General features: G+C 42.0%; 2 protein-coding genes across 2 annotated transcripts in view; both read left to right on the forward strand.

Moving 5' to 3' along the window:
* Positions 1–5,463: 5,463 nt before the first annotated feature.
* On the forward strand, positions 5,464–8,897 carry csdc2a (cold shock domain containing C2, RNA binding a; the record flags this gene model as incomplete). Its single annotated transcript, XM_079492742.1, has 3 exons — positions 5,464–5,645; positions 6,525–6,647; positions 8,735–8,897. 3 exons carry the CDS (start codon positions 5,464–5,466, stop codon positions 8,895–8,897), a joined length of 468 nt encoding a protein of 155 aa, XP_079348868.1.
* A 6,841-nt stretch (positions 8,898–15,738) lies between these two features.
* The window catches only part of gucy2cb (guanylate cyclase 2Cb), a gene marked incomplete at its 5' end in the record, with an annotated part of 38,562 nt that continues 28,074 nt past the window's right edge, over positions 15,739–26,226 (forward strand). Inside the window, 13 exons of the mRNA XM_079492297.1 lie at positions 15,739–15,940; positions 16,662–16,722; positions 17,044–17,271; positions 18,058–18,179; positions 18,556–18,655; positions 18,998–19,106; positions 20,965–21,109; positions 21,529–21,611; positions 22,234–22,342; positions 24,317–24,398; positions 25,006–25,108; positions 25,518–25,577; positions 25,872–25,943. Coding sequence (XP_079348423.1) covers positions 15,739–15,940; positions 16,662–16,722; positions 17,044–17,271; positions 18,058–18,179; positions 18,556–18,655; positions 18,998–19,106; positions 20,965–21,109; positions 21,529–21,611; positions 22,234–22,342; positions 24,317–24,398; positions 25,006–25,108; positions 25,518–25,577; positions 25,872–25,943 — 1,476 coding nt within the window. The remainder of the gene's footprint in view (positions 15,941–16,661; positions 16,723–17,043; positions 17,272–18,057; positions 18,180–18,555; positions 18,656–18,997; positions 19,107–20,964; positions 21,110–21,528; positions 21,612–22,233; positions 22,343–24,316; positions 24,399–25,005; positions 25,109–25,517; positions 25,578–25,871; positions 25,944–26,226) is intronic.

Genomic DNA, 26,226 nt, shown 5'->3' on the forward strand with positions numbered 1-26,226 from the left:
ACATGTTTTTGCTTGATTTATTATAATTCAGCTAACTATATTTGGGGCTTTCATAATAGTCTCCAGTCCCAGGCCAAGACTTTGCAAATGCTTAGCTTAGGTGTCAAACATGGAAAAGATGATCATTCATGTAGGGACGATCCCAAGAATAAATCTATACAAATGTATTTTGTTAAAAAAAAGTTCTATATTCCAGTAGTAATAAGTTTGAGTAACAGTCAGTGGTCTCTAACCGGACTCCGCCAGATGGGGCAGCAGAGAGTACACTGGGTTCGGGGGAACCCAGTGTACTCTCTGCTGCCCCATCTGGCGGAGTCAGGTTAAGTGGTCTCCCCATCACTGGTATAGTGCCTTTCTACAAAGCACTTTACAATGTATTTCAAATTCTCCCATTCACAGACAAACCATGGAAGGCACCATTTAGGCAATTAGTGCTTCTTCAGGGTTTTGCTCAAGGATACTTCAACACCCAGGGGAAGCCAGGGATCGAACCAGGAACCTTCTCATGTCACTCTACTGCGCCCCTCTCCAGCGATTTTAGTAAACAGAAAATACATTTCCAGAACAGGATGCTAATTTTATTTTTTGTTTCATCACTTTCACTTAATTATCCTGTATCCTGTATGAGTTATCTCTACTGACTGGATACAATTTGTATCCCAAACCTGAAAATTTATTTTCTGTTTACTAAAGATTTTAAGAGGCCGGGAGACCCCTGTTACTGAAACAATACTCTATAGGCAATGATTACTAAAGAAAAAAAACACCATCTTTATTATGAGAACTCAACCCTGATTTATTTTTAATAAAATAAATATATATATATATATATACATATATATACACACACACACACAATTAATCTGTTATCTGTGTGTTAATTCACAACTGGGATGGAGACAGTTAAATAGATATATCCAGGCCCAGTTTTGGATATGATAGTAATGATATGATACAGTTAATTTCCTGCTCCTCTCTACCTTAATGACATTTGAAAATAAAAAATATAATTATATGCTTAAATATTACAGAACTCAGATGTGATGATGTCCTGCAGAGCATATTTGACTCAGTGTTGCACCTGCTGCTGCCTGGCGGGTGCTTTTATTGTGTCGGTAAAGCATGCACCCCACCCCACCCCCTCCATCTCTCTCTCGCTCTCTCTCTCTCTCTCTCTCTCTCTCTCTCCTTTTCAGTTGATGCTTTCATCCAGCCCAGTGTAGACACTAGACAGATCCGCTTGCGCCACATCCATACCAAGAGAGTTACTACACCACATGTCCATGCTGCTTTTTATCGGATTGCGTTATAGGCCTAACAATAACATTAAGTAACATCAAAAGTCAAGCTACCGCTCGGATAGCGTGACAAAGGCTGGGCGTTTTACGGTAAGAGATCGATTGATCGATATTAGCGTTTATGGACATTTTAAGCTTTAGATTCCGGGATTTGTTTTTTATCGGCCTGCCCTGTCCGCTTTGTTTTATATCAGCATCTTGGATATAATTATAATAATAATGATGATTATTATTGTTATTATAGTTTATATGTTATTATATTGTATATCAAAAACATTTTATGCCAGACATTGCCAGCCCAGGTCGAGGACGCATTTTGTTTTGACGACCAGTTGGACTAGAGCATCCATTCTTCTCCTTGTCTCTATTTATGCGCGAATGTTCTGGAATCAAGACGCCTATGAGGCGGCTGCATGCTTTTATGGGTGAATAATTTAGTACTTCATTACTCCCCCAGGCTACTCGTCCTTAAACAGCCACTTTTTTTTCTCCAAAAGTTGTTTATTTAAAGTTTGAAGGCGCGCGTGTGTGTGTGTGTGTGTGTGTGTGTGTGTGTGTGTGTGTGTGTGTGTGAGACTGTGTGTGTGTGTGTGTGTGTGTGTGTGTGTGTGTGTGTGTGTGTGTGTGTGTGTGTGTGTGCACGCAGAGGAACTATACGTGTCTCCCATGCTGATTTCTACAGCCACCGTGGCCTGGTTTTTGGGGAGGTACAACTTGCAAGGCTTGCTCCAGCTGGCCTTTTGTCTCAGTTTCTCTGTCTCTTTCTTTAACTCTCTAGTCTACTATCATCACAGCATGAGTAGGCTAATTTGCCAACTTTCAGAAAGAGGCTGCCCACATGTAGCTTTATAGTTACCTTATTACATGAATTAAAGTGTAGGCCTAGAGGTGTGTGTGTGTGTGTGTGTGTGTGTGTGAGAGAGAGAGAGAAAGATACAACAGTGTTAGTGAATCTGTGCAGTCACCATCATTCCATCAACACCCTCACTCCCCATTGTGATGTCAGGAGGATAAAAACCTGTCCGTGTTCCTCTTCAACAGACAGTGACCACTTTGCAACCTCTCAGCGATAGGGAACGAGAGAGGATAACATTTACCCTGGCATGCTTTATGATGAAGACGACATTTGAACAGCGTGTTACTTAATGCTCGGGTCTTTTTTTTGTTTTGTTTTTTGTTATTGAAGTATTGACTCCCACTCTGTCAGGGAGCACATCTGATATCGCACACCCTCACTCAATGTGGATTATTTGTTTTCTTAACAGTTATGAAGCAATTATAAAGCCCATTCTAGCATGATCGCATTATGAAGTTGAAATGAGCCTTAACTGTGTCCAACATTGAGATAAGCTATATTGTGACGTATGCCAACCCCAACCAGGTTCAAGTTATCTGAACCGTTTTCCTGTATCTTTCTCTATTCTTTCCCCCTTTCTTGAAACTGCAAATCATGGGAGATTGTACGACAAAGAATTTCGCCCACCTTTTTCACACAAGTCATGTAAACCTGTGATATTTGATAATGTGACAAAAAAGTTTAAGTTGTTTGTAGGGCGCCTCCCATGCAGTCAGGCAGTCTCCACCCTGACCCTGATGGCAGAGAAGGACAAGCGTCCTCCCTCTATGCACCCTACTATATTTAGCTCATGACACTCCTTCCCACACACATACACGGTCACGGAAAGAGAGACAGAGAGAGAGAGAGAGAGAGAGATGGATAGAGATGAGTCCTGCCACACATTAAACTCATCAATCTTTAAATTGTCACGCTCTGCAGACGTGCACTAAATGAAGAGCCTCCGCCTGAGCGTGGTTAAACTGATAAGGTCGTTGCCACCAGGGATCCATACATTTTGATTTAGCTTCCTTTTCATATCACTTTTGTTATTATTCTAGTCTTGTCTTGTCTATCGTTTAAGATTAGTTTTTCTTTTTTTTAGGGGGGGGGGGGGGCTTTTATGCCTTTATTCATAGGACGGTACTCAAAGGAAATGGTTTGAGAGATGGGGAGTGACACGCAGCAAAGGTCATCGGGATCGCGATTCGAACCTGTGACACGCTGTCAGGCCTGGTCTTACATTGTTGTTTTCATTTTATTGTTAGTCATGCTAACACAGGCATCATAATGTTCACAATGAGAGAGTTACATACATTTACAGGTACAGGTACAGGTACAAAATAAAACTCGAAAAAGTGCCCCTTGGGACACAGGTCTCCACCAGGATAAAAGCAATTGACAATTTACAATTTAGGCATTTAGCAGATGCTCTTAATCCCGAGCGATTTACAGTAAGTGTTAAAATTCTGCAGAAATTGGCCTCAAAGTTTTGTCTTGGCCTCTAGGGAGTGAGCATGCAAAGTTGTACACAGATCGGTGCAATTATAGGTAAGAACATAAATTGGCCTGTTATAGCGCCACCATGAGTCCGATTTTTTTATGTGGCATTTCTTCCTCTGCCTAGTGGTAATGTGTGTGCATAATTTCACAGAAAGCGCACACTGTGTTCATCATTTGAGGCATTTTGTTCAAAACGGACAAATCTGCAGAATTTTGGAAGGCAATCTTAGCCAATGGGGATGGAATATGGAGACGCGGAATGGTCCGTGTTGATCACATGACTATAGAGATGGTGTATACCGAGTTGCATGATGTATGGATACAATGTGTACGAGTAATATAAAGAAATGTGTTTTGCAAAAGTCTGCCTTATGGTGGCGCTATAACGGACATACGGAGTGCAAAACATACTCTCTCACCATGCCTTCGGCCTGTTGGAGACAATTATTAGATGGTGTTAATCCACAGAAGCCAGAGAATGCCATGGACGGCATAGCCTGTTTGCAGTATTCTTAAATTCCTTAAGTGTTCATTTCTGTGTTCTATTTTTGGAACATTCTTTTGGCCATTATTATTTATTTTTGTATTGTCGCTGGCTTTCACCGTTTGTTAATTGGAGGTAAATAAAATACCACAAAATGTACCCTGTCTACTTTGTGGAGCCTCGTGTCATCGGCCAGCCTTTTCACACCCATGTTGAGGTTTCTGCTCTTATTGTTTTGATTGTTCCTTTTTAAAGAAAGAAAATTATAATGAACAGAACTGGAATGTAATTTTGTTATCCAGTAACTCTGACCCCAGATAAAATGCTGTGTTATTTTTGCATAATTTACTGACTGCAAACTCTGGCTACCATTTCGTGCCTAATTGAGAACGAATACTTTTAAAAGAACCAATTTGGCTTACAGTCGGGCAAGACCAATACAACGATGGATGTTGATGAAGTGTGATGAACCACACTGCAGTCCAAGAGAAGCTGGATCATTATTGGGATTGTCTTGGGACATTTACAAAGCCATATGATATACAGTATACAGTATCACACCCTGATGCTGTGTTAATAACATTGTCTTGTTGTTGTTTTTCACTCACAGTGCCTGTGTGTGCATATGTGTGTGTAGTTATTATTTTCTGTGACCCAAAAGGACCTAATCGCCATGTACCATTCTCATTCCGTCTGCACGTTGATTTGAATCCCTTATCTTTCCATTCCTCTCTCGCTTCCTCTCACATAATTCAATTTAAGAAGCTCTCTTGGCACAAATAAGATTGTATTGGTAGAAAACACAAACGCATCTCATATCTCTCTCACCCCTCCAACCTCCCACCCACGCCACGCTTTCCTTCTGCCTCTCTCTATCTCCCTGACCCCCGGGCCCCTCCACAACCTTTTCCCATTCTCTACTCTCTGATTCCCTCTCATCTATTCACAGCCGTTCTCTCTCTTTATCATCAGGAAATGATTTCTCCTGTCCACCTGTGTGATGTCATCACTTTCTCTTCCAATTCACAAAGTGTACCCTCACCCATTTGTCTTTCCTCTCTGCTTGTTTGATTAACCTTAAAATAAAGTTATCTTCCCTCACTTTACTTACTTCTCTCTCTCCCTGTCACCCCTCGACCCCTCTGTCTCCCTCTGTTCCTCCTTCCTTTCTTTCTTTCTTTCTTTCTTTCTTTCTTTCTTTCTTTCTTTCTTTCTTTCTTTCTTTCTTAGGCCGTTCTCATATGAGAGACGTTTCAAAAGTTTCCATCTGTGTCTCTCTCCCTTTTATCTTTACTGAAAGAAATCTCCATCCTTCTCTCTCCCAACCCTTCCAACAGCAGGAGATGGCTGACCCGGACCCCCCTTCGCCGGCCGCCGCCCCACTGCCCTCACCCCAGATCCCCCTCCAGCTCTCTTTCCCCTTCCTGAGGGAAGGCAGCCGCGTGTGGGAGAGGGACAGAAAACCACCCCAGCCAGGCGACCTGCCCAGCCCACTGCCTACCAAACGCACACGGACGTACTCAGCGTGAGTAGCAACAATGAATGTGTGTCTGTGTGTTGCCAGGATATGCAATAGTTTTAGATTTCTATTCTTCTTTCTGCAAGATGTGTTTCTTTTCATCTGCGCTTCGATCTTCCTGATGCCCCCTCTCTCTCTCTCCACCAAATGGACCCAGTAATGGCCATTTGGGTCAATGTTTACGCTAGTGTTAAACTAGTGTTGATTTGAATCCCTTATCTTTCCATTCCTCTCTCGCTTCCTCTCACATAATTCAATTTAAGAAGCTCTCTTGGCACAAATAAGATTGCCAAGTATTGGTAGAAAACACAAACACATCTCATATCTCTCTCACCCCTCTACCTTACCCCTCTAATCTTAAAACGCCATAATAACAATAATAAAATAAAACTCCAGAAAACATTGTATCTGTATGGTAGAGTATGTCACCAGGTTGGACCACTACTGGTTGACAGGAGGTATTAAAGCGTATTTTTAGTTTATTCAACTAAAATCCGGTGCAAAGAGCTTCATGAGCGTAACATACAAAATATATTATTTAGTATTAAATAATTTAATAATTTTGTAACATTAGTGCAATGTTACCAAAAACGGACAAATTAAATTAAACTTCTCCCTGTGTGTGTGTGTGTGTGTGTGTGTGTGTGTGTGTGTGTGTGTGTGTGTGTGTGTGTGTGTGTGTGTGTGTGTGTGTGTGTGTGTGTGTGTGTGTGTGTGTGTGCGTGCGTGCGTGCGTGCGTGCGTGCGTGACGTGCGTGACCTGCGTGCGTGCGTGACGTGCGTGCGTGCATGCGTGCGTGCGTGACGTGCGTGCGTGCGTGCGTGCGTGCGCGCGTGACGTGCGTGCGTGCGTGCGTGCGTGCGTGCGTGCGTGCGTGTGGACAGTACGGTGCGGGCCCGATCTGGCCCAGTGTTTAAAGGAGTGTGTAAGAACTTTTCCAGGTCACAGGGTCATGGCTTCATACACCCTTCCAATGGTGGAGAGGACATCTTCGTCCACATCTCTGAGTGAGTGGCAGAACTCAGCACAATCACAATCACTTCATTTTCACATCATAGATTTGCAGGAGGTGTAAAGCACTGTTTCTACAAGCCCACAATGTGGCATGAAGTGACGTGTTATGAGCTTGTAGATCTGCTATTACAAGTTTGGGTCTCGGGCATTTGCTTTTGGGTCTTGAGCTCCATAATTTTGTAGTTTTAAGAAAAGGGATGAAGAATAGAAGAGAGAGCAAGGAAAAGCACAGGGTAAAAACACACACACACACACACACACACACACACACACACACACACACACACACACACACACACACATGCAAACAAAAGTAAAAAGAATTTTGATTCTGAAACACATGTTTAAACCCACATTGTTATTGTGCCAAGGTAATTACGGTAATTAACAATGCTAATTTAAATAATAAAAGTGTAGAAGTGTAGAAAACAATGAGAGAGAGAGAAAAGCAATGACAGTTGGCTACCCTCTACCTCTCTGCCCTCCTCGAGCCACATGTCCCATCCCGTTCCCTCAGGTCGACGCCGGCCTCCCAAAAAGAAAAAACCTTTTAGTGCTTTTAATTCTTATCTTTATTCGTTTGTTTTCCTAATAAAGTTGTCCTTTTCTATGTTCTGGTCCCTACATATGTAAAGTGTCTTTGAGTACTTATGAAAAGCGCTATATAGATCCCAGATATTATTATTATTATTTAGTTATACGGCAGTTATAGCGCTCAGTGTGAACGGCCCTATAATGAGGTCAGCTTACAGCATAAAGCATATTTTAAGCATTATTCAAGGTATGTGGGGCACAGTAACAGAAAGCAGATCTTCCTACTTCAACTCTGCGGAGATTTGGTACCTTCAGGGTGAACCATGTCTGTAAACGTGTACAGTGGCTACCAACATTCCAAGCAAGCATGCACTGAGAGATGCCTTTTGTAAAATAGCTTATGAATAAATAAAAACAAATGCTGATCCCTCCTCACCGATAGAGCAGGCACACCAGTGTTTTTGGTATGCTGTTTTTGGTGTAATTAATGTTTAATGCAGAGTTATAGCCTACTGCATCTGAGGTTTTGAGAGTTGAACCCATAAATAACCCATAAATAACATCCCTGTATCAGAATATATAGAGAGGGAAAATAATTGAAGGAAAATTGAGATAGATAGGTTTGAGAATCACCCATTGATTCTTGTGCATCAATAATACATTAGACATAAGCTACCACCATATTGGAGACAGTATAGATATTATGCTAAAGAAGTGATTTACTTACTATCTCCAACCCCATTCAACCCCATTCAATCTTTGGGATATTAAAAAAAACAAAAACGGTCCTATTGAGAAATCACAAAAAGTATTAAGGAAAGATGAATTATGTCCTTCCACACAACCTTTAGCATCAACATTAAAACAAGGTGCAGAAAAACGATTTCCTCACAGCAGCAGTGCACATATTCCTCAACTGTCTAAAGACAAGCCAATGACAAGGGTCCTTGGTGCACCTAACCAGAGCAGAGTCCATTTGTCTCTGGAATAAAATAAAGTAGAAAGGTCAGCTGAGAACCAGGTTGTGGAGCTACATTTTGTTCTTTTTGAGCGGTGCTAACCATACAGTACATCATCATCATGATACAAGGCACCGCTCATTCGTGCCTTTTGCGTTTTCCTCTTTTTCACATTTCTATTGCAAACATTCAGACAATGGTCAGTAATAATGTCAGAAACACCACAGGCAGGATATGTCTCTGGTCTGTTTCAGATTTTGCTTCCTGGCAACGTCTCCAGCTTGGCCAGGCACTGCAATGAACACTTTTAGTAGCTTTCATGGGTGGGAAGCTGGCAGAGGAGACGTGGTTGTCTGCATCCTCCCCAGACCCATGTCTCCTGCCGTCAATGTGATGACTAAAGCTGGGGTGGAATTAAAGATTCTTTAAAATTCTATAATAAAGAATTGTATGCTCAAATAAAAAAAATCTAACAGAAATGCTATAACATATGCTTAAGAGCTTCGTCAAAACGCATTCATGTCATCATCCAAACCCTCATCCCCCCACCCTTCTGGTCCGATCTCTACCCTGTGTTTCCCCAACAGCATCGATGGAGAATACGTGCCAATGGAAGGAGACGAAGTCACATACAAGGTGACTCACGTCCCACCCAAGAACCAGAAGTTCCAGGCAGTGGATGTGGTGATTACCCACTTGAACCCAGGCACCAAACACGAGACCTGGTCAGGCCAGATCTTCAGCTCCTAGACCAGGGCTGGGCGGAGGGAGTTTGGGTGGTTATTGCCTTCGTTCTGGTGGTTTCCGCTGTACGTGCTGGGGAGTCGAGGGAACAGGCTTTCGGGGTAAAACCATTGAGAATGGTCAGAGGTCATGTTGTGATGGGATGAGCTGGCTTTGGGGAATTGTCTCTGGCTTCTGGGAAAAGAAAAGGAGGTTATGTGAAGAGGGTCTAGGTTTAACGAGTTGTATCTTTCACTGTGGTGGAAGGAATAGGTTGTGGTTTATTGGGTGATGGTGAAAGGTGGTCTATAAGAATGTTTTGGGACAGGTTTGCTGGTGTGTATGTATGTATGCGTGTAGTATGTGTAGCGTACTGTATGTGAGTGTGTATGCCACACGTCACATGTGACGTTTGCATGAGCATTTGGGAAGACTGACTGGTTTTGTATGGCTACAGATAGACATTTCAGAGGTGGAATGGTTTTTCGGGGTTTAGTTCCGAAATAAGAAACATTGTGTTGTAGCCAACCCCTATGACGGGCCATCCGTTACAGTGGTAGAGAGGGGGCTGGATTATAGAGATAGATGAGGGGAAAGGAATGGAAGGAAAGAATAGAGGGAAGGGGCATAGGAAACTGACAGATGATGGAGTAATTGTGTGAAGATGTATTTCGGCAGAGATGCAGCTATTATGCTTAACATGATATAAAGTATTTTTAAGGGAAGACAGTTGTTGAAGTCAGCGTTGGCAAGTTTTCACAGGGGTGATTTGCTAGTACTACTGTACCTTTGGGTGTTTCAAAGGTCAGTCCAGTAAAACTGTGTCACAATGGAAAATTAAATCCAGAGTGCGTAGACACTGCAAAATCAGATGCTGAAAAGGTGGTCCGATTTAACCCATTCTGGACGGGAACCCCGTTTGGGGTTCTGTACAGTATGTATACAGTATTAAACAATGTAAAGGTTTTGATGCTGCTATATAAATATTTGTAGTTTTTCAGAAAACTTAGGTCAGGATTTAGAAGGGTTTTTTAAAGTCGGCCTCAGTCTAAAGTGGGTTAAGGTAAAGGCCAGGTTTGGTTTAACAACATGAACCCATAGCTTCCCTATTCTGGGATGGACATCCTGTGGCGATAGCCGACCTACAAGCCCATGACATAAACCTATCGCAACGTGTTGGGAGCTTGTAGATCAGCTAATTTGGCGTAGAGGGGAAAACATGGGTGATGATGTGTTTCACTTGATTAGAAGGAGTCCAGTAGGTTTCATGCGACATGGCAAACTGTGAAAAAAAACAACATATGAACAAAAATCAACAACATGTGTCCTAAATTATGAGTTTATAATTATTATTATTTATTTATTGACTTATTTATTTTCATTTTTAGCTAATTTAAGCTAAAAGTCAAAATTGGTACAAGCGGTGTGTTTTATTTGTGCTAATCTAGGCTTGTTTATGTATGTACACTATTCACTCTAATGATGCTGCCTTGTTGAAGCCCATTTCAGCTATGCTATATCACATGTAGATGGACAACATCTTGGAATCCTTGTTTCCCTTTTTTTAATATAATGAATTGATGTAAACGACAAAAACAAGAAAAAAAAAAGAAAGAAAAAACGTTACTTTTGGAAATCCACACATTCTGTACCATTTGTTGTGTTTAATTATCTTAGAATGTGACCATTCTTTTCCCTCATGCAGTAACACAGACAGAATGTAACTGGAGCCTTCTTGAAATGTGTCCATGTCAGGTTTCTATGCATCTCTAATCACACCTTTAAGTCATCACCATGATTGTGATTCAATCAGTGGTGGACAAAGTACTCAACTCCAGTACTTCAAAGTGTATATACTCCTGGTCAAATATTACTCAACTACAAGTGAAAGTTGTACTTGAGACTTGAGTTAAAGTAGTGGAGTACTTGCTGTTAAATCATCACAGTGATTTAAAAACGTAAATACTGTACGTTTTTAATATCAATGCAGATTTTCCAGAAATGATAAAAAATAGTAAAATTAGCAGATCTACAAGCTCACAACGCGTGCCGTCGCAGTGAGTCAAAGCATGATATTTGTTTTTGGAAATGTAGTCGAGTGAAAGTACGGTATCCCAACATATGAATACTCAAGTAGGAAGTACAAATACTCAAAGAATTTAACTAAGTACAGTACTCAATTAAATGTACTTCCTTACTGTCCACCACTGGATTACATCATACATGAATGTACTGTAGCTTGATTTCTTTGCCGCAGATGCATTCATTTTGAGATTTGATTGTGATCGCAAGCACTTTTATTTACCGGTATTTGTTTTTGGTCAAATCACTGTGACACTGTATTTTGTCATTAAAATCAAATTTAAATAAAAACATACTACTGTATACGTGCTGTGTTTTTTCTCCCCTATTCTATTCCTTTTTATTCTGCTCTGTTTAGCTTTTTTAAATCACCATATGTTTGTAGTGTTGCCAGGTCCACGTATTGTAAGCGAGTGTGTGTAAGTAGGCTGTAGGAAGTCACGGTTTACGGGCTTGTTTTCTTAGACGTGGCAACAAATTAGCAACAGTAGCCAATGGGAAAACAGGATGCAGTGTTGCCAGGTCCGCGAGTTTTAAGCGAGTTGTAGTGTGTGTAAGTAGTGTGTTGAATGGCATTTTTTCTGGGCTTGTTTTTATAGACCTGGTTACAGTGTTCCGAGTGTGTGCGTGCGGGGGTGTGGGTGCTTGTGCCGATTGTTTTTTTATTATTGATATTGTTTGTGAGTGTGGAAGGGAGGGGCTTTAGTGGCAGTGCAATGACAATTGTTCCGCGGGTGGTATTGAGTGTAGGCGTGCGGCGCGACATGAGGAGATAGCCGTGGATCGACGCGGAGGGTAAGTCTGTCACGTCACTGTCGTGTGAGTTTAGTGTGTAGGATGGCGGTGTATGGCGGTGCTGTCATGACGTAGCTGTTGACTTTGGGTCCCTTTTCCTGGGTTGGGTACAACTTCTCAAATGTATAATAGAAGATAGGAGGGGCTAGCGCCCCTCAAAAATCCCACCCGTGTGAAGTGAGGGGCGCTAATATATTAAAGTCTAACTCATGTTGCTATGATTAGGTGATGTAATGGTGATGTAAAACAAACGGTGACAAAACAAACATTAAATTATCTTTATTGTTAATGACATTTAATGTTTGTGTTAGGTAAAGGTACATTTTCCCTTTATTGTCAATGGCGTTTTTAAAACAAACATTGAACTAAAAACAAACATTAAACCTGTATATAGGAGGGGCTCCTCAAAAAAAGAGTGCATAACGTTATACACGTTTCACAATTATTTTAGTTATAATTAGGATCTAATAGATCTATTACCAGCCATGTTTCCTCCTATTATTCTACAGCTTGAGATGGTGCCTCTGCTGTACCATTATGCTGTGAGTGACCTGCCTGTAAAAGCAATGAACTCCATAGAGGAGGGCATCTGCAAACTGCTGTTAAAGTTCCATTGGTTGCTGAAGCATTAATAAATTACTTCATAGGAACTGGGTCAACGAGAAGTTAATGTGAAAGCCCTATGCCAGTCTCACTGGGGTTACATTCATACATCTTGTGTAACTGTGAGTTTCAGCACTTGTTCTGATTTCCTAAAAGAAAGTAAAACCAGACAAATCTGCTGTTATTGCTAATGTGGAACACCAGTTGAATGCAAATTAACTCTTGTCTATACTACATGATTCTGAAGCAATCCAACAGAAGTCTGCATCCAGTGTAGATGAGAACCAATGGAAAGGGGAACTGTTGGTAGATTAAAAAAGAAAGGTACCTTCTGTTGTAGAGTCTACATACAAGCTCACAAACCCTCTGAATACGGATGCTAGGATTCATGTCCTTAAGCAAACAAGATGTTTTTTGTATTGACAGTTTATATGAAGCAGAACAGCTGGTGAGACAGTGAAATGTTATTATAATGCCATATGGAACTCTGAGCTTCACAAGCACAAATATGTTTAGATCTAAGATGGCAGAGTGCAATACAGACCTCATATCTGACAATCTAATAGTCTACTATTCAGGGCGTTCCACAATTGTGGAAAGGTCATTGCATTATTTTAAAAACCCTTTAAAATGTATAATTAGGTAAATAGGCATGTATACCTTTTAGAACATTTAAGTATTTTGCTGGGTGTTTAAATTGTGGTGTATTTATGTATTCATTCATTGTATTGTCTTGTCTTGTTTTGAATGTAGCCTATAGCATTACGCAGACGCAGGGATTGAACCCGAGGCTCCCACTCGCCAGACCAACGCTTGGGCCCGATTGGCAATGCTGAGTCTTGGCTGCATTGACCAGAGCAAAATGATTTCCCCTTGTGGATAATAAAGGACATCTAATCTAATCTATACGTAATCAAATTCAGTCAAAGCAAGTTTACAGCACACGCATGCACGTGCGCGCGCACACACACACACACACGCACGCACGCACACACACACACAGTACACACACAGTACACACACACGTGCGCGCGCACACGCACCTGTTGCCTTTGAGCTTTATTCCCTTTGCATGTCATTGTGATGAATGAGTTGTATTATATCAGTGTTTCACAGGGTGTGGGAAATTTTAAATCAGTCTGATAATTTATGCTGTGTCTCTGTGTGTGTGTGTGTGTGTGTGTGTGTGTGTGTGTGTGTGTGTGTGTGTGTGTGTGTGTGTGTGTGTGTGTGTGTGTGTGTGTGTGTGTGTGTGTACACGTGCGTGCGTGTGTGCGTGCGTGCGTGCGTGCGTGCGTGCGTGAGTTCCTACACGTGTAAGATAGTAAATCCTCCTGGAACAGTCTGTTCACTGCTCCATTCATCCAAGGATCGCTTTTGCTTGTCATTGTCCCTTGTAGCCTTCAATAATTCATGCAATGTTTCAGTCAACTTGGAGAATGATGTATTGTTTTATTCAGTTTTATTCAATATGTCTGATTGGCTAGAATGAATGTTCTATGCCAATATAATCTCTGACATGTGTGTTTGTGTTAAACCTTAGAGCCACCAAGTAAAAGTCAATGCATCTGTAAACATTCTGGGCCAGTAAGATTTCTGTTCTGTTTCGAATCTGGAGATTCAGTGGTGTATGCTGATGGACACCAGGTCATTATGTGAAGGTAATATCAGAGGAATAGAATATTCACACTCATAGTTCTAGTATACTTTATTAACAATGTTTCGAGCAAAGGCTTCATCGGGTCAAAACTTAATATCAGAGAAAGGAAATTAATTGGTTTGCGGCTTTCGTTTGATTTGTCATCCTCAATATCATTCTATGAAGTCGAATGGGGCACAGACAAACATCACAAAGGGTTTTATTGGCGGATGTTACACCAATCTGCGGTTTTATAGCAGGTGCATGCAGTTTATCTCTGATGTCTTTAATGAGCACCGCCCTGTTCAACCTTTGTTCTTTCCATAAGTCTTTGTTACTGTCTCTTCTCCCCTGTCCTTCAAAATGACTTTTGATATTTTTATGTGAACATTTTCATCATTAATGATTTTAGCTGAATAATCATATCCTTAATAGCAAATGCAGCAACTGAATGAGCTTTAACACTACAAGCAAACAGCGGTAAACAGCAGTATAAGGAGGGCTAGGCCAGACAATGTTCCTGTGATCCTATAGAAGATCAACATGTAATCTTGAGGAGGTGCACAAGGATGTTCTTTATACATTTGTATTTTGTACACATGCATATGCACTTGCACGCACGCGCACACACACACACACACACACACACACACACACACACACACACACACACAGTCACACACACACACACACACACACACACACACACACACACACACACACACACACACACACACACACACACACACACACACACACACACCTGCTATAGCACAGGACAGGGAGGAGATTGAGTTACTTCAATAGAAATTCAAAGTAAACCTCTCCACATTTATCCCACCATAAACCCTACCGTAAATCATATCTATTCTGTTCTGTGTCCACTTAACTATGTCATCTTCAGCAAACATTTCCCTGTTAGGCTTATCTGCATTCAGCCATCTCTTCAACCCTTCCGCTCTCTTTCAATGTGCTGGATAACCTCTATAGTCTACACAGAGCTTTAATGATAGCAGCAATAATATGCTTTCCATTCTCTTAAGCAAACACGTGTGTGTGTGTGTGTGTGTGTGTGTGTGTGTGTGTGTGTGTGTGTGTGTGTGTGTGTGTGTGTGTGTGTGTGTGTGTGTGTGTGTGTGTGTGTGTGTGTGTGTGTGTGTGTGTGTGTGTGACAGGTCATTAAAATTCTACTGACTGAGAGTGTAGAAATCAAATGGATCCAAATGTACCCATAAGGGACGGTTCAATTTAGATACCGTAGTTAGATTTACACTGAGGATTTTAGTGCATGGGCAGGGCCCAACGCCTCGAGCGTCTGTGTCAATGTCGGTTGTACATTAACAACAACCTGACGTGGATTGGACAGGTAGTCTAATGGCATGGGGGAAGTAGGGCAGGTGACTCACAGGGTTAAGAGGACACAGACCGAATCGACCGAAAACACCTGGGTTATTGGAAAACCAAACAAAAAAACCAAAACAAAACTGGAACTACAGTATCTGTGGAATACATTTAGAAACTTTTGAGTAAAGATGGAGCCACAAACAAAATGTAGCTAATACAGTAGTCTTTGAAAGTGCACGTTCTAACCTTGTTTCACTGTATGAAGGCGCACTCATCGATGGGACTTGACAACAACAACAACAGTAACAACAACAACAACAAAACCTAACTGGACGCTGCAGCTATATGCGGAAAAGTGGTTGTTCTGTAGGCTATAGAAAGCTTTATACAAAAGAAGAGCTGGACATGGACCCCAACAGGGCTTGGTGTTTTCTGTGCGCTGTGGGGCTGGTGGCTGGTCGGTGTCAAGCTGTCCGAGTGGCAGAATGTCTCCGAGGTGTCATGATCAATGTGATGCTGCTGAGCGACACCGAGGCTCCCTGGAGCATAGAGTTTGTGAAGGGTGCCGTGGATAGGGCCCTTCAAACTGATGCTTTAAATGGTAACGGTAAGATTGGATATATAATATAAACACACACACACACACACACACACACACACACACACACACACACACACACACACACACAGAGAGAGAGAGAACAGGCTTATATGTTCAAGGTTCAAGGTTGTACTTTATTGTTACATCTTGTGTACAACAGGTACATAAGAGTAAAACTTATATTAGTGTGGCTTCCTTCAGACAATGCAGCAGCATAGACAAAATGTTTTCCCTGTAGTAGCAAAGTTAGGTAAACCTTTTGTGAAGAGCTTCACAGTAGGATATGTTCCATATAAACAACACAATTTAGTTTAAAAAGTTGCAATTCAATGCTATGTTCCATTATACACATTTGTGTTTGTGTTTTATTTATGTATTTATTTCCTCCCTCCCATGTTTATGAAGGTATGCATAATCTCACTGCTAGTTACAGGGGATTTGAAACCAACCTCTACAAACACAAAGGGTGCTATAGTAGTACATGTGAGGGGATCGATGCCATGAAAAACCTGAATGTGAGTATGGTGCATGCACACACACACACACACACACACACACACACACACACACACACACACACACACACACACACACACACACACGCACGCACACACACATGCCAATCTTTTTATTTTTTTTAATCCCACAATTTTTGTAACATTTTTCACCTGGTCCCAATTACACATACACTGAGTATTGTTTTGGTGTCTTGCTTTGCAGCAATCAGGGGAGATGGGATGTGCTCTGTTGGGACCCACCTGTAACTATGCTACCTACTCACTGGTGGAGTAAGACTTGTCTTATGTTTCCCTACTTTGCATGCTTGTAGAGGTGTGTGTGTGCATGGCTGTGCGTGCGTGGCTGCGTGCGTGCGTGCGTGTGTGTGTCTCAGTATATGTGATAGTATTTGCTTGCATTATGGCAGTGAGAACTTTTGTCTCTCCCCCAACTCCTTCCTTCTCTCTTCTTCCCCCATCTATGCATCACACCCTCACATTCTGCCTTCTCTTTCTTTTTCTCTTTCCTCCTCTGTCTTTTGTACACTCTCCTCTCATCCCATCTCTCTCCTCTCATCCTGTCTCTCTCGGTTCTCCCTGTATATCTCCCAGCGAGGAGATCGGCCTATATTTGAGCATGCCCATCATCTCGGCGGGCAGCTTCGGCCTGTCATGTGACAACAAGACCAACCTGATCCGCGTCCTGCCGCCGGCGCGCAAGATCTCTTTCTTCTTCACGGAGTTCTTGGCATACCAAGATCACAACGACAAGCCCATCAAGCCTGAGTGGGAATCAGCCACCATCTACAAGAAAGAGCCAATGACAGAAGACTGCCAGTGGTGAGTCACAAAGGCTGGTGGCTGACACCAGACATCAAAGTAAACATCAAAGTAAAAACCTCAACAATGTGAGGTGAGGTTACTGTGTAATGGTATTGGTGACTGTGTTGGCCCTGTTTCTCTACAACCCAGCTGGCAGCTGGTCTTGGATCAAACTTAGGCCCTACTGGACACTGGGTGAGCTAACACAAGGCTATTGATAGACTAGTTGACTGTTACGGGAATCGAGCCCATTTCCTTATAGTTACGATAGTTAGTTAATCTGACCAGTAGAGCATCTTGCCATGTCAAACATCAATTTTCATCCAATTTAAAACACGACATCCCTGTCATTAACCAGTGGTAGAGGCGAGAAAAATAAACCTCCATAGTGCTGTAGCTCCAAGCATAGAGGTGGGGTTTATCGGCCGTTCGCCATTAATGGGAACCCATTCACTCTGTATTCCGAGTCCGACATTATGAACTATGTATACAAAAAATAATAATTGAGTGATACAAAATAAGTGATTTAGCGATAAACCCCATCCGTGTGCTGTTGAAGCTGTGATGCGCTCGGGGATGTTGTTTTGTAATTTTTCCACATGTACCACTTGTTGATGCATAATATAATAACATCAGATTAATTTAAGAAAACTGTTAATCCAGAACTCTTCTTTAACCAAAACCACCCCTTCTGTACGTGTCACTGAGAATACAGAATAGTTTGTTTGATACAGGTATACTTAGAAGTTAGAATATACATCACCACATACATAATTGCATAATTGTTCAACTAATTTCACTCAGGTACATAAATGCGCTAGATACTGCCACCGGCGAGTTCGCAAAGAAATTCCAAAAGACAGCTATAGTCAAACCAGATGACCTGAAGGACCATCTGCGCTCCTCTAAAAACAGGACAAGTAATGGTAAGTTGCTACGCTTTTCACAATGTCCTGTTATAGTTCCACCAGGAGGCCGATTTCTGCAAAACACTTTTTTTTAATATTACGCCTGCAGATTTTGTCCAAACAAATCGGTAGTCATTAATATATCTCTATACTCATGTGGTTAAGATGGATCTGTCCCATTTGTCACATTCTATCCTGATTGGTGAATTTCAAACATTGCTGGCCCACAATAACCTACCTGACCTAGTGGAGAGAGACCTGTGCTCCAAGGAGCACACCACCCTTTCTAGTTGTTGTAATGTTGTTGTTGTTGTTGTTGTTGTTAGGATGGAAATGGAAGCATGTATGCGTGTGACTCCATCATGGGTAAAGTGCAGTGTTGTTGTGTTTGCAGTATTCATTTTGTGTGGAGGACCAGAGGACATAGTTGAACTGAAGAAAGATGCTAAGGTTGCAGAAAATGAAATTGTCTTCATCCTCATTGACCTTTACAAGTAAACACACTCATCATATCACTCTCTTATTCTCCTGCACCTCCATCAGTCCTTCTCCATTGCATCCCCCTTCCTTCTCTGAGTGGCACACACACAAACATACGCACGTACACACACGCACGCACACACTGGACTCTATTTCCGTCCATGCACCCCTTATACCTAAACTACTTTGCCTTTTTTTTTTTTACTATTTTGAAAAACATTTTTGAATTGTTAAAATAGCCAATCTACAAGCTCACAACGTGTCGATGTAAAAAGGCAAAGTAGTTTAGGGATAAGGGGTTTAGCTGAGCATGGATGAAAATAGAGCCCACTGTCTAATACACTTTTTACCTCCAGTGATGAATACTACACCAACAAGACGTCCATCGAAGACATGAGGAACGTGTTGGTGCTGACTATGCCAAACAGTAGAAACTACACTGCTCTGGAAGCAGACAACATCACGGTGGGTCCTGCCGTCAAGTCATGTTGTGCTGGGAATACTGGGAGAGGAAAAATGTGTCAGCCTGGGGTGCAGATATGTGCGATATGTAGGTATAAAATACCCAGATTATCAAGAATTAGATTGGACATTTTAATGAAACGTTGTCCATTCAACTGTCACCAAACTGAGAGATTTTCTGTAGGCCTAGAGCTTCAAAATTACCCACTTCCAGGTTTGTCGTATGTTTGTTTGGAGTTTGATAACTATTGTGTTGTCTGCTGATAATTGCCTGGTGAGATACGTAGGTCTGAGCTTTGGCAGGACGCGTTTAATTCTGAAATCAATAATAATAAGGAAGTGTTGAACTCATAAAAGGTTTGTATTGATTGTTACAAACTTACAATCAATGGGCACAGCAGTGAATCATGACAATAACTAGAAAAAGTGCCCTTCTGGGCACAGGTCTCCACCAGGAGGATAGGACTGTGTGTGATGTTTGGCAAAATGTTTAGGAGTAATATAAACATGTTTTTTTGTTTGTTTGTTTTTTGCAACAATTTTCTTCATTTTGTTGAGGAAATGCAGAGCCAGATCACTCATAGCATCTCTGAGGATAGAATTCTGGATGAGCAGGACATGTGCAGCATTTTGAACGAAACAGGCCACTCCTGAAAACTTTGGAAGGCAATGTTAGCCAATCAGTGTAGAATCTGAGAAATCCAACAGACTCATCTTGATCACATGACTACAGAGATCGTGTGTACCGATTTGCGTGAGATTTGGATGAAATCTGTGCGACTAACATAAGCAATGTGTTTAGCAGAAATCGGCCTCATGGTGGCGCTATAACTGGCAGATGTGGAGGGATGCAGGGAAAATGTTTTTCCATGGCCTCTAGGGAGTGCGCATACATAAGTATACAGATTGATGCAGTTATAGCTAAAAACAGGAATTGGCCTGTTATAGCGCCACCATGAGGCTGATTTGGAAAATAATGAGTGGCATGTCGTCCTCGGCCTAGTGGAAATGTGCGTGTATAATTTCACGGAAATTGCACACTGTTTTTGTGATTTGTGGCATTTTGTTCGAAACGGACCATTCATGTGAGCTTTGGAAGCCAATATTAGCCAATCAGGATGGAAGATGGGAAATGGTGCAAATCCGTGTTGATCACATGACGATGTAGATAGTGTATACCGAATTGTGTGATGTATGGATAAAATGTGTACGGGTAATCTACAGAAATGTGTTTTGCCTAAATCGGCCTCATGGTGGCGCTATAACAGGCCGTTGAGGAATATGTGGGGCAGAGGTTCATCGTTGGCATCCATGGAGTGTGTGTGCACAGTTTGGCATGGATCGGGCCAACGGTACCGGAGATTAGCTGATAACGGACGGACGGAAGGACGGACGGAAGGACACACGGACGGACGGAGTGCAAAACATACTCTCCCCCCATGCCTTCGGCCTGGTGGAGACAATGAGGCTATGTCACATGCAAAAATGCAGTCTCATATCCATTGATCTTTTGCACTTAAGTGGTAGTAGCCCCCTCTCTCTCCCTCTCCCAAATATGTATTTACATTTTGTATTTGAGGCATTTATCTTTTTGTCTTATATCCATAGCTACTTAATACTTAGCTTGGTTAACCAGCTAAGTCTTTAATAGCTGGTGCAGATTTTTGCTCAAGGGCACATCAAAAGGGGACACACGGTCTGTTGCGTGAGCATTGATCCTGTGACCTTGTTGGTTCCAAGACACTCATAATTCAATCTTCTGTTGCACAGTATTAACATACTGTATACTGTCTATCTGTCTCTCTCTGTCTCTGTGTCTCACTTTCTCGTCGTCCATCTTTCACGCTCTCACTGTGTCTAGATGAACGACTACACAGCAGCGTACCATGACTCGGCCCTGCTGCTGGGTGAGGTGATGAGGAAGATCCAGGACCAGAACAGTGATGCTGAACTGGAACACATGGACGCCATCGACATCAACTACTTTAGGAACATAACCTTCAACGGTAAACGATCAAATCATCAGTGTTTAATTTAACTCTGAACGCGTGTACAAATGTAACCAAATGGACACGTACTGGTCCATTTGGTTACATACACACCCAGAGTTACAAATGGGATTTGTAACTCTGAGCACACGCACGCACGCACACACGCACGCACGCACGCACGCACGCACGCACGCACGCACGCACGCACGCACGCACGCACGCACGCACACACGCACACACACACACACACACACACACACACACACACACACAGCCAAAGGGAGAATAATATCACACACATTCTGTGGATAAACATCCTGAACTCTGACTCTGGTAGGTCCAGGTTTAGGGTTAAGTCCCTCAGGGTTAATTTAACTCAGAAAACAAATGAACACCATTTCTGCATGATGAGGCTTTGCTGTAATTGTGCTCAGGTACTGCCGGCACCTACAAATTGGACCAGCATGGAGACCGGGACGTGACCTTCTCAGTCATTTACACCACAAATGACAACGAGGTGAACATTTATGATGATGAATGATCCAAACAGTGTTCAGAACATCAGCTGACTTTATTATGACATTATTATGTTAATTTAATTATTATTGGAGAGTCAGTCAGAACCAGTACGTGGTTTCCAATGGTGTTGAGGGCCAGGTGTATGCTGGTTTTCATTCCAACTAAACTCTGAAACTACACCGTTCATTCCAACAATTAGCAGTGCAGTGGAAAGTAACTAAGTACGTTTACTTAAAGGGCAACTTCACCCCTTTTGCAACCAGATCTTATTTTAATGAGGTATGTTTGGGAGTCAAGAAACACTTTCTTTCACTTTCAATTTTTCTGGTCAAATTTCAAATAGGGCTACTGTTATCTACTACAAATACTATTAACATTGAGAGACTGCAGTTTATTCCAGCAGTGAAATGTCCCTTTAATTAAGTACAATTTTGCGGTATTTGTACTTTAAGTATTTCCAATTTCCAATACTTTTACTCCACTACATCCCAGATCCAAATATTACTTTTATGCCACTACATTTATTTGACAGCCATAGTTACTACTAAAAAATAATAATAATCATATACTGTTTCATCCTGCTTTATTTTGATACATACTTCTCATATTTTGTTCTTCAGTATAAAAGACTATTTACTTTCAACACAGAGGACAACGTTATGACTCTGGATACTAACGAACCTTCCTTCATCTGGGGGACTGGACTTCCCGATGACAAACCATACAAGGGTACAGGTTACACACGCACACACGCAGACACACGTGAGCCACTCCTCTCGTGAAGCTGCCATCATTAACTAATGCCCTCATTAACAGAAGATAAGAAAGATATCTGCGACCACTGACTCCACAGTAAAGGGTTTTGAGACCAGACTCCAGAAGATTACAAAACATATTTAGTAATCTCTAGATTGAACTGGGAAATGTTTCCATTTCTGGACAGATAATTGTTTTGGAATGTTGGGAGAGTTATAGTTATATACACATTGCCATGTCGACAACCAAAGGATAGATCATTGCTTCTGCTAGGATCATTCAATTCTTATAGTATTATTTTAACACTTACCACCACTAGTACTACAGTTGATGTAAATCAGTATCAGTCTCTCTTTTCAAAAGTGATCTAGGGTCAAATGTACTAGATGGATTGTCCAGAACGCACAGATTGAGACAGGGCTGCTCTTTGACAGGCTGGGGAGATGCTGCAGACGTAGCTGCCTTGCTGCTTCCCACAAGCTCACAATGCGCCCCAACGACGTAGAGTCTGTGGGGGCCGGGGGGCCAGGGCCCCCATGAGGAATTGGACCAGGGATCTCGGCCCCCATGAGGAATTGGACCTGAATATATATTCGCCTCGGTTCGTCCCGTTTGTGCCGCATCAGGTCGCGCCCGTTCGCGCAATTCTCGTCTTGCATTGACTGTGTATACAATCGCGCCGCTCTAACCATCCAAGTCTGGCACCTCAACACGTCTGTTTTCCTTACTGTCCGGGGCGGGGGTGGTGGGGGGTGGACCGCGTTGCCTGTCCCTTGTACACATGCAGATCAGGCATTGAAATGCTAATCTGGGTGCTTAACCTGCCAATGTGTGTGAGGAGCTGATCACAGTCACAGATAGAGGGAAAGTGTTATATTTGGCCTATTATTTATGCTATATATTATTGACCGCGTCTGTGTCACAGTCTCACAGTCACAGACATTGCGCACACGAGAGAGAGGGAGAGAGAGAGGGAGAGGGAGAGAGAGAGAGAGAGGGGTGTTGCGTGTTAAAAAATAAATAGGCTACTCATCTTTGTGTTCTGTTTCAACTTATTGCTGCGTGACCATCACAGGGAAAAGCAACAAGGGGTTTAGAAGCGAAAAAGTCCGTTGTGGAGAAAAGGAACTATAGCCTGCCCTATGCACTCCTCACAGAGTGATTAGACTACTAATGAGTGACAGGTGATGCCACTTTTGGAGCGTGGCTGAGGATGTCTGTTGGAGAGAGTGTGAGTGAGACAGAACCTGCCGAGGCGGACAGGACTATAGCCTGCAATCATGGCATTTAAACATGCTCTTCTGTTTATAAACTAAACACTGTGACGTTTAAAAAGTGTTACAAATAAGTGTTTAGAACCTAAGTTTAGTATGAAAAGAAAAAACAACAATTTTCTTTTTACCGGGGGGGGGGGGGGGGGGCTTAGAGTATATAAAAGGGGGGGGGGGGGGCTCGGGGAGGCGGGGCGGCACGGGCCCCCTTGAGGATTATGAAAACTATTCGTCCCTGATGCGCCCCATCGCCACTCATTGTGAGCTTGTAGATCGGCTATTTTCATATGGCAAAAATGTATATAGGGCTGAAGTGGTAAATGTATGTTTTGTAATAATAATCAAAAACTACAAAGTAACTAACTAGTTACTTGTCCTACATTTACCACTACATTTATTTGAAAACTTCAATTACTAGTAACTAAAGTTTTCAAATATATGTAGTGGAGTAAAAGTACAATATTTGGATCCGAGATGTATATTGTAGTAGAAAAAAAGTACTTAATTACTTTCCACCACTGCTTATGTGGACTGGGGTCTGACTATAGGTCCAGGGTTAGGGTTAAGTCCCTCAGGGTTAATTTCACTTAAAAACAAATGAACACATTTCTGCATGGTGAGGCTTTGTCTTTTATCTTAACACGAGTGAGTGTGTTGTCTGTGGCTACACCATCAGGCCTGGAACAGCATGACATCATCGTCCTTGTGTTGGCTATCACCGTGGTAGTGGTGGCCACCATCGCCTTCATCTTCTACAGGTCAGAAACTACAGTATACTGTGCATATACCCATTATTATCATGTCTGTGAGTGAAGGTGGTGCAGCTATGACCACCCTTGTGCCTTCGAGCATGGCACTAGAAAATCCTCACATTGGGAAAATGTCACATACTGAAGTGGGAGTTTTGATGAATGTATCTTTACTGAGACTGAGGATGAAAGCCACGAGGGAGACAACAGATCTTATATTGGGGTCACAACTTACTATCGGGAGCAAATTCATACACCTTAATTAACCCTTAGTTGGTATACTATATTGATATCATCGATCTCCATATATGGGGCATAAAAGGGACATGGACTGACAGATACAGAGATCTCCATATATGGGCATATTGGTCTGCTCAACGGTGAGATGTAAATGCGAGGGCCGCATATCAACCTCTAGTACAGTAAATTGTTCATCTAGGTCCATATACACCCAGATTTAAAATAACACTTCTGAGTAGGTCAGGCAAAGGACAAGAATCTGGTGGGCTTTGATCTCAGGCAAGGTATAGAAGCATATGTGCGGTGTGCATCATCCATCATTCAGTTTCTGTCTTTGAATGAAGCCTGAAAGTTATGTTGTTGTTTTTTTTTGCAGACAGAACCGGAGAGAGCGTTTGAATAGGAAGCGGTGGTTTCACATCCCTGCAGATAGCATCACACTGCTGGAGTACAATGAACGCAGCGTCATCAATCTCAAGGTATAAAAGTATCAGAATACCTTTCCTTTTACTGGTAAAATAACGTTGCACATTTCAACATAATGTTAGCAGGAGAGTGCAAAAGACACCAAAACCATTTCATATTTCTAATGAGAGCTGGTAGGAACTTGGGTGTAGGCTTATAGGAAAAGGATGCATGAAAACTAGTTTATGCATGTACCCAATATTCTCTATGGGTTCCCATTCTTTAACTCACACTATGAAAGAAAAATCACGAAGTGAAGTGAGGGACGCTCTTTTCATCATACATCATCATACATCACATTCTGTGCTCAGCCATTCAGCTGAGCACATTTCGTGCAGACATACACACAAAGCAGTGCATAGGAGGGGCTAGCGCCTCTCAAAAACAGATAATTTGAGAAGATTTTCCTCCCCCGTGCACTAGATTGACGATGAAAGGAAAAACAAGAGCTACAAGATCCGACGTGCACTCTACGATAAAAAGGTAAATGATAACAACACACCTCCTAATATATCAACAGGTACAGTAAGTGATAATGTGTCTTTATATTGCCTAACAACTTGGAACACACATTTTAGTAGTACACAATCTGATTTAACTGAATAGCCTATACTAATTCGCTTCAGAGGGGAGTAGTTAACTATGCTAATTATTGAAATCACTTGAGGTCATTCTCCACTAGCCTAGTGACCACAGAGAATATAATACAATTTAGGCCTGTTCATTTTAAATGATTCCGTTGAGTTTATGTGATACTGTCTGTTGCCATGGTTACAGATTGTGATTCTGAAGGAGCTGAAGCACTCAGATGGAGGTTTCAATGAGAGCCAGACGATAGAGCTAAACGCAGTAAGATGACACCTTAGAGTATTTATGACACACGCACGCACACACGCACGCACGCACGCACGCACGCACGCACGCACGCACACACACACACGCACAAGTGTTACATTTGCCCCTAAAATATGTATTGTTTTTCCCTCCTATGCCCAGCTGTGTGTGTGTGTGTGTGTGTGTGTGTGTGTGTGTGTGTGTGTGTGTGTGTGTGTGTGTGTGTGTGTGTGTACCACGGAATGTGATGATTTGATTGGCTGAGCACGGAATGTGATGATGTACTGTATGATGATAA

This window comes from Electrona antarctica (genome assembly GCF_951216825.1).
Source record: "Electrona antarctica genome assembly, chromosome: 22".
Lineage (NCBI taxonomy): Eukaryota > Metazoa > Chordata > Actinopteri > Myctophiformes > Myctophidae > Electrona > Electrona antarctica.